This window comes from Sprattus sprattus, assembly GCF_963457725.1.
Source record: "Sprattus sprattus genome assembly, chromosome: 17".
Classification (NCBI taxonomy): domain Eukaryota; kingdom Metazoa; phylum Chordata; class Actinopteri; order Clupeiformes; family Clupeidae; genus Sprattus; species Sprattus sprattus.
This window is the reverse complement of record NC_137915.1, coordinates 17,093,368-17,108,412: the sequence shown is the minus strand read 5'-3', so window position 1 is coordinate 17,108,412 and position 15,045 is coordinate 17,093,368. Positions and strand designations below refer to the sequence as shown.

General features: G+C 42.5%; 2 protein-coding genes across 4 annotated transcripts; one reads left to right on the top strand and one right to left on the bottom strand.

Moving 5' to 3' along the window:
- Positions 1-175: 175 nt before the first annotated feature.
- thtpa (thiamine triphosphatase) lies at positions 176-2,056 on the bottom strand. Of its 3 annotated transcripts, XM_080855670.1 has the most exons (4): positions 1,942-2,056; positions 1,574-1,649; positions 869-1,372; positions 176-704 (listed from the first exon to the last, which is right to left on the bottom strand). In XM_080855670.1, exons 2-4 carry the CDS (start codon positions 1,641-1,643, stop codon positions 604-606), a joined length of 675 nt encoding a protein of 224 aa, XP_080711796.1. In that variant the 5' UTR covers positions 1,644-1,649; positions 1,942-2,056; the 3' UTR covers positions 176-603. The 3 variants fall into 3 exon arrangements, with proteins under 3 accessions (XP_080711796.1, XP_080711794.1, XP_080711795.1); XM_080855668.1 differs by having other exon boundaries at positions 176-1,372; XM_080855669.1 differs by having other exon boundaries at positions 176-1,372; positions 2,029-2,043.
- Positions 2,057-2,903: 847 nt separating this feature from the next.
- zfhx2 (zinc finger homeobox 2) lies at positions 2,904-13,444 on the top strand. The gene is made up of 5 exons (XM_080855354.1): positions 2,904-2,996; positions 5,703-5,861; positions 6,168-6,228; positions 6,381-10,654; positions 10,851-13,444. Exons 1-5 carry the CDS (start codon positions 2,991-2,993, stop codon positions 11,232-11,234), a joined length of 4,884 nt encoding a protein of 1,627 aa, XP_080711480.1. The 5' UTR covers positions 2,904-2,990; the 3' UTR covers positions 11,235-13,444.
- Positions 13,445-15,045: the final 1,601 nt, after the last annotated feature.

Genomic DNA, 15,045 nt, shown 5'->3' with positions numbered 1-15,045 from the left:
GTTTTACTAACTTTAACAAATAAAAATACAAATACCCTTGTTTGTAAGACTTTGGGGAAAGCCATTAGCCTACTGTCATGAGACCTAGGCCGACTGCTAATTAATTTCCCTATTTCTTTTTCCTGAAAAAATAAACACCCCATGTAATCTCAAATAATAAATCCAGAGTCAGAAATAGTTGCTTGATTTATTTAGCACAGCACAAATGACAATCATGTCACCTGTTAATTTACACCAGTTAAACTTCCTCCATTTGATGTATAGGATGGCCAACATACATGGACATTTACACTGCTGCATGTAGTCAAGTGCTACTAATGTCCCCTTCTGGTACAGATTAATATCTTATTTAAACCTACTTTCTACAGTTACGGGAGAATTGGTGAATTCCCAATCAATACTGTTACTATAGTCTACTGTAATGCGTTTCCAGCAATGTCTTGACAACTTGCAAATAGTAACTGTACCAGACAGTTCAACAGAGGTCGTTGTGAGTCAGGCATCAAACTCTTATTTATCTATACTGTCTTACAGAAGCGTCTTACAGAAATAGATTTCTCAGTTTGTGTCAGAACAGTCATAGTGTGATCCTTCCCAGTTCTTCTACAAAATATGAGCAGCTAGTAGTTTAGTGTAATGATCAGGGCTGTGTCTCTGGAGATAGACATCCATTTTCCCTTGAACTCTCTTGTCACCACAGAGTCCTGCAGAGACACACAGTGGTTACAGACAAAACGTTATGGGAAAGTGCACAAATAGAAGCATGGTAAACATGGGGGACAGAACTTACATGGTAATGGTCTCATGATAAACACTGACACCACAAACATACTAATTCCCCCATTATGACTCATGAGAGAATCCTCACCAAGCTTGTCAGCAGTCTTTTCGATTCTCCGTAGAGCAGCCTGGATGTCACCTCCATCTGGCACTAGTATCTCAATCTCTCCCACACAGTATCCAAAGTCAGCCTGGTCGAGATCCACGCCTACAGCCCCCTCCTCTCCCTCCTCCTCCAGCGAAAATGAGCATCTCTCTGTGGTGTACTTGGCAAAGCAACCCAAACTCATTTCCTTCAGCCAGTCATCCGATGTGTCACACTCAGCAACACCTCTAACACTTTCTGTTTTTTCATCTGCCATAACCTTTGTCAGTTCAGCCTTTATTTCAGGTAAATTGGTTATCTCCCTATAGCGTGAACACAGTCCTTCTGCCTGACTGTCTTTCTGAATGGCTGCTGTCTTCTTGGGCACAGGGCATTTGAGTTCCCAGCAACCTTCCCTGCATCGCAACCAGAAGTCTTTTAAGGTCAGGTCAAAGTCTGGGGAATCAAAATATTGGTCTTGAAATCGGCGTTGGCCAATGCACACAGCTGTAAGAAAATAAAATAGGTTAAGGAGGGAGCGCTTGTCATGTCCTGCTTCAGAAATGTATCTGTTCACCACCTTGAATACTATTGATTGCAAAATATATTTAGGCTACTACACAAAGAAAAGTAGTTCATATTTAACATAAGAAAGGCTGTGACAGTGTTCGTGATAAAGATATATTAAGTTCCATAACATTACCACACCTCCAATGTCCTTTAACTTATTCTGAATGTCTGGATCACACACAAATTTTCGTTCCACTTCCACGTTCATAGTTACCTGGAGTGTAAGAATGTACCTTTACAACAAGACAGTTATCGCGTGAAATGTATACATTAAAGTTACCAATACCGAAGATGTTTGAACGATCGTATAATATACTAGAATATCTGAAACAAATTGTACATTGTAATTATTATACACAAGATGGTCATTAGTGCAAATAAAGAGTTGCCTCGGGCTAGTTACAATGTATCCAATGGCCGGAGCGGTGACAGCCACAACAATCTGTGAAGTTACAGGTTCTCTATTTGTTTTATCGATCAAAGCATCATTTCTGGGATTTACTTGCCTCTAAAACGGTCCGTTCTGAGTCAGGGTGGCTGTGTTATAGCACACAAGCGAAACTAGAATAACATTTGAAAACAAAACCACAAACCTGTCCAAAAAATAGTAGTCAGATTTACTCAGGCACAGCTCTGGACAGCTTAATATTTGTATTTCCAGCATAGTGTTTGCGCAGCAACTGCGCAGACTGTATAATTAAGGTCTTTTTTTCTTCAAAAACGTTAGCCCATTAATGGCCTCGGTCTATGTGGGTATTTTGGCACTTGGTTTACGGTTAAATATTCTGACGAAATCAGTACAATTATGTATATATTTGTTTTACCCCACATGATGAACAGGTACAACTTGTAGCTTTGATAGCCTATGAGTTTCCCATTATATTTGACAGTTAATGCCCGACCTTGTTACCGTGTGCTCTTTCTAAGGGCGGATATAAATACTTCCTTGTTATAAAATTAATTAAAAGTCGTTCTGTCACGCGATTGGTGATATCAAAGACCAGGAATGTATACATTTACAGGGAAGCGAAACTAATTAAGTTGCAATCGAGATTTAGTTGTCAAAGAGGAAAATATAAATATTTTTTTAATATCATAATCTCTATCATCGAATTAATACGTTATGGATTGGCCTCCTATTTCTCCTCCAGCCTCATGATATGCCTATGTGGTTGTATTAAAATAGGCTACCTTTTTAATATTCTGAATGGATCCTGATATAATCCATGATGAGTGAATAGAGTACACAAAACTATTCGTTTCATGTTGAGTAAACCCATTAACAATTGAGTAGGCATTAACTGGGTTATGTCACATAGGCTATTATCCGTATTCTTTTTTATACGCTTTAGATAAGGTTTGGTGGCTTAATTGACGGTTGACGAGTGGATTCTGCAGGGTGTCAGCAGCCAGCTTACGGGGGGAGCTGTCGTGTGTTTACTAGAGGGAAGAGAACGAACGAACGAGGGAGGGAGGGAGAGGGCAAGCAAGGGAGAGAGAGAGAAAACTTTTCAGTTTTAAAGAGCGAGAGGAAGCGTGCGCTGGAGTGGCGACCATGCAGGTAAACGCATTAGCTAATTGCACTAATCTTAATTAAACGATTTTGGTGCTGTTCTTGTCTTCTTGTTGTGATCGAAATTACGATGTGGACTTGATAGTTTCATCGCGACGATGGTTTTCGAAGTGAACTTAATTAGAATGTTCGTTTTAGTTCGAATTCTGATCTTAAATTCCAAACTTTTCTGCCTCCGTCTCCCTTTCTCTTCACCCCACCACCCCTTCACCAGTTTTGTGCACGTAGCGCATTTCAAGTAGCCTAGCTATTAATACTGTCGTTAATTGTTATGCGATGCTATGTAAAATGATAGTTAAGAGTGTCGTTCTAAGATTACCACCGTTTGTTGGCATGGAGTTTGATGGTAAAAGGCATTAATTAGGTCTGTTCAGTAACCCGGGAGGAGGGGTGGACGTGTTTTTTACACATCTGTAAAAGGCATCCAAATTCATTAATTAAATAGCTTAGTCGTTGTAGGCCTCAATTTCCGCTAGTATGCAGGCAGCGAACGGTGTAAACTGGATACCCGTTCGACAGCACGCAAGCTTTGGGATAAGGGACGTACTCAAGGCCGAGGTTTTGTGGTAGATTACTAAACCTATTTCAGGAACAATTTTATTGCATGGTACATTCGTATTGAAACGTTATCTGGGTGCAGTGTCTGGGAGGAAACTAGCACGGGCGCTGCAGTTTAGGTTGACAGCCGAATGTAGATTAAAACGTGATGTTAGCTATCCAATCTGTTCAGTGTTGTTAGCTTGCCAAGTGTAGCTAAGTAAAGTGCCACGAATGTTATTCGGGTCTTTTGTTTAATGGTATAACGTCAATGAACAACAAGCCATTTCGGATTGTCGTCGATGTGAGTTACAAATGAGCTGCTATTTCTATAGACTGCCTACTGAAGTACTTTACCAGCTGTGTTTTACATCGCAAATGCTTTTTGTTTTGTGAACCACACATACAACTGTTAAAGACGTCGCTATTGAAGTTAGCAAGCTAGCCAGCTAATTGATCCGCCACCGGTGGGTTTTGCTAATTAGGCTGACGTTAATTAGCTGAATAATCAAGACTATTGGTAGGACACACGATCGTTTTCTTTTGGATAATTATGAATGTTGGTATTCTAGAATGATTATATGGCGTATACATAAACCGTATATGTTACCTTATTAACCAGCTAGAATTTTGACGATATTTGTAGCAGTCAAGCTAATTGACTTGCCGACGCAGCTAACGTTAGCAGATAAGTGGACAGTGTTGGTATTTGGTGTTGGAATGTTCGTGGACAGTTACACGATAAAAGTCAACATTCGCCTTTTATCATATTAGACATACTTTGTGTACATTTTTTATTCTATAATGTCAATATAATTCGACAATTAAATGTTGATTATTATACGTGCCCCAAATTACAGTGCGGTCGACGACTTATTTATTTATTATTTTAAACCGTCAACACTGCATAGAGATTTCTCGTGGGGGGTTGCAACGTGCTGGCCATTTTTTTTCTTTCTTTGACAAGAAGCGCAAATGTATTTATGTATTCAAAGATCAGCATAATCTATTGTATGACCCCCCAACTCAAGTAAGCACACTTTTTTTTAAAGCCTTCAAGGTCAATATTTAGGCCATATTTTTCCTCTATGACGCTCGTCATTGTGCAATTTAAGTTTGGTCTGAGAACTCATTAATTGAAGGAACCTTGGTCCAATGTATAATATATGTTAATTAGTTTTAACTGCTGTATTTTAAACGGTATGCAATTACAGTAACACAGAGGACCAATAATGACTTGTTGTGAACTGAATTGACCCATTTGAAAAAAATGTGTTTACATTTTGGTCAGGTCATGGCTTTATAGTGTGTTCTTGTTACTGTAATTACTGTAGCCTATATTGTACTCCACCCTTCTCTGTACATGAATTTGGGGATGTATTATAATCTTTATAATAATCCTAAACTTGCCCACCATATTCAGTGGAAGGGAAAACAGTACAGCTCATAATACTGAACATAATTGACCAATTCGAATATTTTAGAAAGAATATTACATTTTAATATTGTGTATAATGCGTTGTGCTGGTATAATGTAATTTATTGAATTTAATTATATCTTAATTAAATGTTTGATCATACTTGTATAGATAAACAGTTATGATGATCATAACGAGATTAATGTCCATAACAAATACATGTCAACTTCTTCGGACGCCCACCTGCATCACCCTTTGGAAAAATATGTATAAACCGAAAAAAAACTAGAAATTGCCCAAAAATGTTGTGCTGTTTTTCCAAAAAACATTGTGTGTGTTTGGGTGGTTGTGCCCCTCCGAAGCCCCTTGTAAAACATTATTCACAGGCTGTTGATATAGATGGTGGCAGCAATGCAACTGTAAGGATGGTGTTAAAAAGACACATAAGGCAACGACTTGAGGAAATAAGCATCTCGTTGTTTTTTGTTCACCTTATAGTGTGCTTGTTGTGGTTTTCGGCACGAATAAATAGCACACGTTTCATTTTTAGATAATATGATTTTATGTTTACACCCATAAATAATCAAAATTGGGGAAAATCGTAAGAGTTGACGCGTATAATAACAGTACTATCATGATCTATTACTATCTTATAAGTTAGTAATATGAGTGTATGGTAATACCCAATGTCATTTTAGTAACTGTATTGTTTTCTGTTTGTTCATCATATTAATTGCAGGAGGAGCCAGGTGAGACTGTGAGCAGTGGCAGTAACGGGGTGTCAATGTGGTTGTGTCCACTTTGTCAGCAAGGACAGCCCGACAGAGACGGACTCTCTCTGCATCTGACAGGCAAACACAGTGTACTTCCTGCCTGCCTGGATACATTACTGGATATTGTGAGTCATATGATAATATATTTCACATGTTTGTCCTCTAATTATGTAACAAAAAGAGAGCGGCAGATTGCCTCACTGGCCACTGCTGTCAAACAAATTATGCATCTATATGTAGGCCTATGTGGAACAAGATGCTTTTAATAACCTTATTACAGCACAGAAATATAAGTTTTTTAACATTTCCAAGCTGTTAAGTTGTGAACGCTTCAGCTTGGTTCTTGTCAACAGACCTTTGGTCTACTGTGAAGTATGTTTGTATTGTAAAGTAATTCACTGACGTGTCCTCTTTCTGCATCCTCTGATAAGGCTGTCCAGACACACTCCTCAAGTGAGGATGCTAAAGGCAGCGTTCAGAGAGAAACTGCAGGTGAGATTAACCCTTTCTTGGCCATGACACTTCAGCAAGCTGCATGTCTTCTGATAATTACTGATTTTATATTCAGAAAATCAGCAATGATGTAACACAAAACGATTTATTTAAATTTAAAAAAAAAATTTACATTTCATTTTTTTTTATAGATTCCTGTTCGCAGCCCACCCAGGACGAAGGGGATTCCAGAAAAACACAACAGATTGCTGACAGTGGCCAAATGAGGTCAGGAGACAAAGGGACTGCCACCCTGGAAAAGGAGACGGTTGACGAGGTGGAGGGGATGCAAGACCCGGAGGGCGATGTGGGTGTTTTGGAGTCGGATCAGGAGAGTGCTGCTCAGTCCTCAAAAGCCCCTGGAGGTTCTGTCAGTAATGACAAATCCACGGGTAAAAATGAAGCCGGAACAGAGAGCAACAGTAACCGTCCGTTCAAGTGCAACGCATGTCTGGAGTCATTTGCCACCAAAACAGCACTAAGTGTACATTACAACTCGGCCACCCACATCCAAAGGATGAGAACTGGGTCTTCGAAGCAGGCTGGGGAAAACGATGCCACAGGGCAATATCCCTCCCGCCCTTACGTCTCCAACAAGCCCTACCAGTGTGCTGTGTGTCGAGTCTCATACAATCACGCCATCACACTTGAGAGTCATTTAAAATCTGTGTTGCACCAAACTCGAAGCAGAAATGCAAGCACTTCGGCCAACAAGACTCCTAGCAGTTCAAGCAACAACAGCAGCAGCAGCATGGTTCCCAGTTTGGTTGTTACAACCACAGGCAATGCTGCACAGTTAGTAAACACTACCACCAGCAATTGCATCACCCAACCCAGCCTGACAGCGTCTGCAGCCACAACCAAAGATGGAGAGCAAATTCAGCCAGCCCCTTCGCTTCTCACCTCTCCTGTAGCCTCTGCTCAGGCAGTCTCTGCCTTCCTCACTCTCCTGACCTCTAGTCCCAATTCTATCCCACATTCCATCCTCCCATCTCTTTTTGCCACCGGAGCGGGCACCACACCCGGGACTGCAGGTCCCCAGCTCATCCCCCAGGCACAGGTGCTCATGCCACTGATACTGAATGGGCTGCAGACCCAGAACCAGAGTTCAAACCCCGACTCGCCCAGTCAGCTCATGCCCCAGTCTCTCCCTTTGCTGGGTCTCACGGCTGCACAGCAAGCTCTTCTTGCCCAAAGACTCGGTGGCTTACAAAGTCAGTGGTCATCAGTTGGACTTCAGGGCACAGCACACCCTGATACAGAGGATTCGGAAAAGGGGGCAGAAAAAACAAGTGGCTTGCAAAGACCTTGTGAGGAGGTGAAGAGCGAGCCAAAACCAGAGCTGTTGCCAATAAAGCTTGACATTAAATCTGTGGTGAAGTCGGGAGGGCTGAAGAAAGAGATTAAAGAGGAGGAGCAGGGTAAAACGTGTGCCCTTGAACAGAGTTGCGCCTTAAAAACCGAGGAAAACAGGGTTGAGGATGACATAGAGCACATGGACAAAGGGCAGGAGGACGATACTGAGGAAGAGAGCACAATGGAGCGGGAGAGTGCAGAGTCTGATACAAAGAAGTTGCCTTGCACAAATGTAACAAATTCTCTTGCAGCTCCCGGCCAATCTCTCCTTGGTGATGGCACATCGTCTGACCCTGACCAGGCCCAGTGTTTTACTCCTAAACACAGACAGACTGTAAACAGCACTGAGCTCAAGACACGCCCTGCTAAAGCAAGCTCCTTAAATGCCTCCCTTGCCTTAGGCCGATCTGGCCTTGGTTGCTCTAGGTCTCGGCCTCCCTTTTCTCCAGGAGCCCCTGTGCTTTCAGAGTTCCAATATCAAGTTTTGTTGGCCTTTCTGGAATCTAGAAGTGAAGCTGACGCTGCAAGCCCCCCACGAGAGGACTGCGAAGCACTCGGTAGGGAGGTGGGGCTTACAGAGGAGGAGGTACGCAAATGGTTAGAAGATGCCCATCAAGCCAAAGAGAGACAGAAAGCTGGAGAACATGGGAGAGTGGACGAGAAAGATGAAGACCAGGACGATGATGAGGAAAGCGCACTTACCATTGATGAGAGTCCAGTCAGAACTGCTGTCCACGCCATTGACTTGTCCAGTGGGGGAGATAGACGTAGGGAGAAGGAGCGGGAAAGCCAAGGTGACCCCTGTTTGACCTCTGACTCTGAGAACGAAGAGGTGTACACCTCTGTCATCGTGACTGATGAGGAAAGCCAGAGTAGCTCCATGAGAGAAGAGCCAAGCAGTCCCGTTAAAGAAGTACCACAGAGAGAACAGGCTGGGGAGAAGACCTCATGTGGGGGTAAGGTACTCAGATCCACTACAGTTTTCCTCTCCGATGCAGAAGAAGACGAAGATGAGGAAGAGGGTGGGGCCCACATGGGGAAAAGAAAAAAGAGGAAAAGAGAACCTGACGGAGAGGACATGGAAGCCAAGAGGGATCGACCGGATCCCGACCTGGATCTGGAGTTGGAAGCTCAGGCTGACCCTCCCACTCCCCTCTCCGTTGCCATTGATCAGAGAGGTCTCCCCAGTGGTATTCTTCATTCACTGCCTCTCTCACTCTCTCTCGCTCCATTCTCCACTCAGTTCATCAGTCCCTATGTTCTTTCTCTTCCCTCGTCTGTGGTGGGGGTCGGAGTGGCAGAGGGCGACGGTGGAAAAGTAGCTGCCTTTCCAAACGCTCAGACCATCGCTCATTGCTCGGCAACGTTCTCAGATCCTCTCAATCCACCCGGCTTGTCATCTCACTCACATCATGCTCACTATATGTCCAATGGTGGGGACTGTGAGACTGCATTGGACCTCAGCATGGGAAAGAACCATGGCTCCACAAAGGCTTCCACGTCTGTCAGTGTGGCTGATATGACCGCGGCACAAAAAGGACGCTTGTTAGATGGGCTTGGGCTTAGACCAGCAGCTGTTGGGGTTGCAAGTGACGGCGGCCTTATCGTTCTCCAAGTGAAGCCCGACTCGGCTATTGCTATTCCAGCTTCCAACAATAGCAACTTCATCAACCACAATAACTTGGCGAAGACTAACGCCGTGCTTATGAGGGCAGCCGAGAGAGATCACACATCCACAACAGACAGGGAGAAAGAGAAGGAGAGGGAGAAGGAGCAGAGGAGGCCCAAGGCGAGGCGGTTCAAAGACATGAGAAGATCTAGAACCATCATCCAGGCGGAGCAGCTTGATGTCCTCTATGGCTGCTACTTCAAAGACCCGAACCCAGGAAAACACGAGTTTGAGCAAATCTCAGAGTGGGTACATCTTCCAAAGAAAGTGGTACAGATCTGGTTTCAGAACATGCGAGCAAGAGAGCGAAAAGGGGAGGTCCGTTTCATAAGCGACGGCACTCTGGCGGCCGTGGGCAAGCCACTCATTAAGTTCACATGGCCCTTAACGCAACCCATCTTCTCGAGCAGCCCCAAGAATAGCACCCACTCCATCTCATCTACTGGAGCCACAACTGTAAATATTCACCCTAAATCAACACCAGGAAAAGAGGAGAAGGTGTCAATGAGCCTAGGGGCTAGCAGGCAGAAAGAAGCTGCATCTGCTTCAGCTGTTGCTAGCAGTGGAGGATCTTTAGTAGTGCCCAAGCCCAAACCTGACCCACCCACCACGCCTGTTACAATGGTCAAAATTGCCCCCAAAGCCATTCATCCAATAATCCAAGTGTCAGCCATGGATACCACCCCTACTTCATCCTCTCCATCTCAGAAACCCAACCCTGAAGAGGAACACGACAATCCAGAGCAAGATGAGGAAACTGACCAGGACAGTCCTGGACCAGGAGCCACTAACCGCATGGTATCCAAATCCTCTACATCACCTGCCAGCACCAGGCCTGAGAAAGCTACAGGAGAGTCCCAGCAACCCAATGGACTCAATTATTGGTCCCCCAAAAGCCCCTTCAAAATCAACACACTCTCACGCGAGCAGCTGGGACTTGCGTCACTTGTTACTCGCAATCTTACCCCAACCACGGCACGGAACCCCACTCCCACCCCATCACCGCGGAACCCTACCGCCACCACTCCACCACGAAACCCCCCCTCTACAACAACTCGGATTCCCACATCTACCACAGCAGTTGTCAGTACCACTACCACTTCCACTTCCACTTCCACACCTACACCTACACCTACACCTACACCCACACCCACTGTTGCAAAATCCAGCCAAAGGGATGTTGGATTTCTGACACACTCCACGCCAAGGCGACCACGTACGCACCTTACTTGTCTCCAGCTGTCTATTCTGCAGTCATGCTACGAGACGTGCGCTCATCCCAATGCACTCGAATGCGAGGCAGTTGGAACTGAGTTGGGCCTCCCCCTCAAAGTTGTGCAAATCTGGTTCCAAAATACGCGAGCTAAGGAAAAAAGATGGAGGCTTCAACAGGAAAAGCTGGTGAGGCAGACTCTACTTTAACTTGGATAATGTATGCTAGTTCAATTTTCAGATGTAGTGAGATCTGATTTATATGTGTAGCTGTGAAAAATATATATTGTTTGTATTGGTTAACTGAAAAAAACAACCGTATTGTTATTTGTAATGTCTTAAAATCAACTGTGTTCTTTTTTTATGTATATCTTACTCTTTCCAGTCTCCTAGTTCAGACCCCTCTAAGAAGGTCGAGATCAGCGCCGCAAGTTACCTGCAATATAACGCTCTAAGAGCCAACCGTCCCATCCTCCCCAAACCAGTTCAACTGACAGTCGTGGAGCCCTCACAACCGCCAGGCGTGGGCCAGCCGGCAGGCCGCGAGACCCTACGGGGCCGATGCGAGGCCTGCAACGCGTCGTTCGAGTCCAGAGCAGCAGCACGTGCACACGTTTTCTCCCCTCGCCATCTTGCCACACTTAGAACCACTAACTTTGGCCAACCAGCAGCGCTTCTTAACAATGGTTCTGGCACTGGGGCTGGTTCTAACTCGAGTGTCACAGCTGTGTCTTCTACCCCGTCGCCAGCCAGCAGCACCACCAGCTAAGGCCTAGACCTAGTCTAGCAAACAGACATTGGACCTTGAGCTTTTAATAGACTTGAGAATGGGTGCTGTCTTTCAAGCAAACCTTTGTGTCTCCAATACTAAAGGGGCCCCCCTTTTTGCTCACCATCCTTGTTCTCTCTTTCTGGTCATCAGTTGGGTGTAAACCCAAGATGATTTTAATCCAACAGGGCTCATTCAGTTAAATTTTCACACGGCTTTACCTAGAGTAATTAAATGACTGCATCATCTTGGCCATAGTTCATGATTTTGTGGTAGTGGATGTTACCCACCTTGTCTAGAAACGTCTTGACTCCTACTTTGCAGTTGTAACGTGTTCATGGACCATATATTTAGGCAGGTATGCCTCTTAATGAGAGGTGTTCTCATTTCAAAGAATTGAAAAATGGACTTGGTACTACCATTTTTTGAGATGGCATCCTCAAAATGATTATTTCAGCTTTTACTTTTGTTAAAGTATGCCTCCAAATGTCCCTGTATGTTTTCCTGCCAATGTCTACAGTCTCCATTCAAGTGGTTTTCCTGTAAGTAGGTGGTGTGGTTAAATGGGGATGTATCCCAAACAAATGATCAGAAACCTGTGATGAGGTATGTGTCGGACAGATGATCAAATTTTAGTGGTGGGGAAGGGAGAGGTTTGGAAGGGACGGAGGTCAAAGGGGTTGGCTGTAATGCAGGTTCATTTGTAATTTCAGGAGAACTTAGGAAGGCTGGGCTAGAAAATCTGGAAGTGCTGTTACAATGACTTCCATCAGGAAGCAGACATTTTGAAACAGTCAAAATGACAATCTGAGGAAGAGAGAATAGATATTAGTTGAATAATGAAATCAGATACTTTTCATATAGCACTTTGGTTGTGTTTATGTGTGAGAGACTAAGCTTGTTAAAATGAAACTGCTGCGCAAATACATGTGGCATAACAAATATTTTACTGTAATCAGATAATGTACCTATCTGCTTCATGGTCCTAATGACTCAAATCACAAGTAACAAACAGGAGTGATCAGCAAAAAAGAAGACTATATAACTGTCATCCAGTTTCATATTTTTATTTGCTCTTAAGATAAGGAAAACATTTTTTAATGAAGTTAATATACTGAAATTGAGTTAATGTACAATAATGTTTCCCAAATGAGATCACTTTCAGAAATCAAGCTGTTAAGGACAAGAAAGTACAGGGTCTGTCATTTGAATAGGTATATATTATTTTTTCATTCACTGTCTTGATGCATTGTATGTTCTTGCTTTTTTTCTGTGTTCTGCATAATCATGCAGTGGTTCTGGAAAACCAGCGAGAAGAGGGTGTGGTGTTAATCACAAGGTCTCCCTTTACTGTTATGGACTTTCACAAATCAGTATATTATTATTCGAATGGATGGAGCAAAAAGGAAGTGCCGTTTGAAGGACATTAAATACTAAAGATGTTTTTTCCTTTTTAAGTTGTATATTATTGTTATTATTAATAATGGTATTAATAGTTTAACAAAATGCAAAGCTAAAAATTAAAACTTTTTTAAAGAATTCTATTAACGAAAAAAGATATTCCAAAGTTATTCTTCCTTTGCTGTCTGTCATTTAAAAAACCAAAAAGCAATCTTGAGGTTGACAGAGAGCGGGAGAGACACTTAATGCAAACTGTACAGGAACTCCCAAAACCTTGACACTTTGAGCTAGTCCAAGATTTTACGCATGAGCTACAGAAGACGAATGCATTTCAGCCAACACAACACGGGGCACTTGATTGTGTATTCAAAGACTACATGCTTTTAATATACTCTTGTTAATTGCTAATATTTTGTAACACGCTGTGTTGAGCTGTAGCTCATGCACACAATACATGGACTGGGTTGCAGTGCTACGCTACAGAAATGGGAACACACAGTGTTGCACTGTTCAAAGTAGATAGGTGGTCTGTTTCTTTTTTTATTCTAATCATTTTTCATTGTCACTTGATTATCACTTGTTAACTGTACTACTATTGTTGCCATTTATTCATCACTGTTTTGATTACTATTGATTCATGACGGTTTTAATTGCATCTCTTAACTTCAGTGAGATGGCATTGGTATGAATATTGAACAATAATGGTGGCAGTGTTGTTTAAAATATTAGATTTTTTGATTAAGCTTGTTTTCTTTTCTTTCCTCACTTGTACCTTCATTTTGTGTTGGATTCCCATTCTGTTTTCTTATACAGAAGTGAAATAAAAAACAATTGAACTTTTGTTTGGTATCTGTTGAAAGGTTGATAGTAATTCTTTTTTTATTCTAGGATTTTCAATAATCACATTTCATCTTCCTCACAGAGAATCACCTTCTCACACAGTGTCGTATAAAGTTGCACAAATACTCAGGTTTACATGAATTATAAAAATAAAATGTCCTAAAAGTAATTTACATTCATCATGTTCACATATTTAATTTATTTTTGTGGTCATTAATAGTTGTCATGTGTTTGATCACTTTGTTGAAGGTAGTTATAACCGTTTTCTACTTCAGGGTTCATAAGATATATGTGTATTGTGTACATGTGCTCATGAGTAACATGTGCTTTGACTAGTCATCAGAACTGTTGCAGATGTTGGTCTGGAATCTAGATTGCTGACTTAGCATCTTGTGGTAGAGGAGGGAACAGCTTGTGGATAGCATGGGATGTTTTAGAAATGTACTAATCTGGACCACAATAACACTGAGGCTTCTGTGCTATCAAACTTAAGTGTGTTTCTTTTGATCAGTCTGTTGCCCTTTACTTCCTACTACCATTAAGCACTATAACTAATGAGTATGTTGTACTCCAAAGTTCCACAATGGTATGATACTGCACAAACCACAGGGCTGATTGCGGTTGATTATTTACTTTCGCCACATGCTTGTGCATGTTCTTGTCTTTAAAAATATCTGTCAGCTGATGTCCTCATGTGCTAGCTCTGCACTTCAACCAAAGTAATGCACTATCCTGACCCTGGGGTCGTGCTGTTTCTGACATCATCACTTGTCTGCTGATGTCTGCCCATCTGTCTGTCTGGCACAGTCTATGCTGGCGTCGCCTCGGACACCTGATACAGTTGCATCAGCATAGTAACATATCAGTGACCTGCACCATTTCAGTTGCAGGGGTTGGTTGGGGTTGGTTGCTATGTTGGAGGAGTATATCATATTACTGACACGTGTGTTCATTGGGTTAAATGTAAGGACATGTTTATAAAATGGCCATTCGGTTTTGTAGGTTTATGGAGGATTGCACATCATTAGAGGATATTGGAAACATTACTACTTGTCTAGGGGACAAAGCCTCTGACATGGTGGAGGGATGATAGTATGGCAAACTTCAAATATCAGAATGATCTTAATGACATGTAAGGTAAACTTTGGGATTTTTCAACCTGGGCCTTATTTTTAGATCGATTTGGGGCAAAACTTTTACTGAGGATAATTAATTGTCCAAATCAGTCCAGTATTGAGTTAGAGTGCTATAACCTGCCACCTCAAAACGGCCATACAATGTAATTCCAACGGGTAAGCATCCGCTTAAGAGTAAACCTCTTGTTTTCGGCACTGACAGGCTCATACTGTTATTATAAGTATCTGACAACATGGAAAAGATCCCAACATCCCATCTGTTTACCTAAATAATTTACCACCATTAAATACAAGTTTTAACATGTATTGGGCCATATGATTTGGCTTCCAACTTACTTCACCACAGGTTTGTTGATGACATGGGCCTGTGGATACAGATGTTCAGCCGTTCAACCAAGACAGGAAATTAGCTCTAGTTGTAAATGAAGCATAGA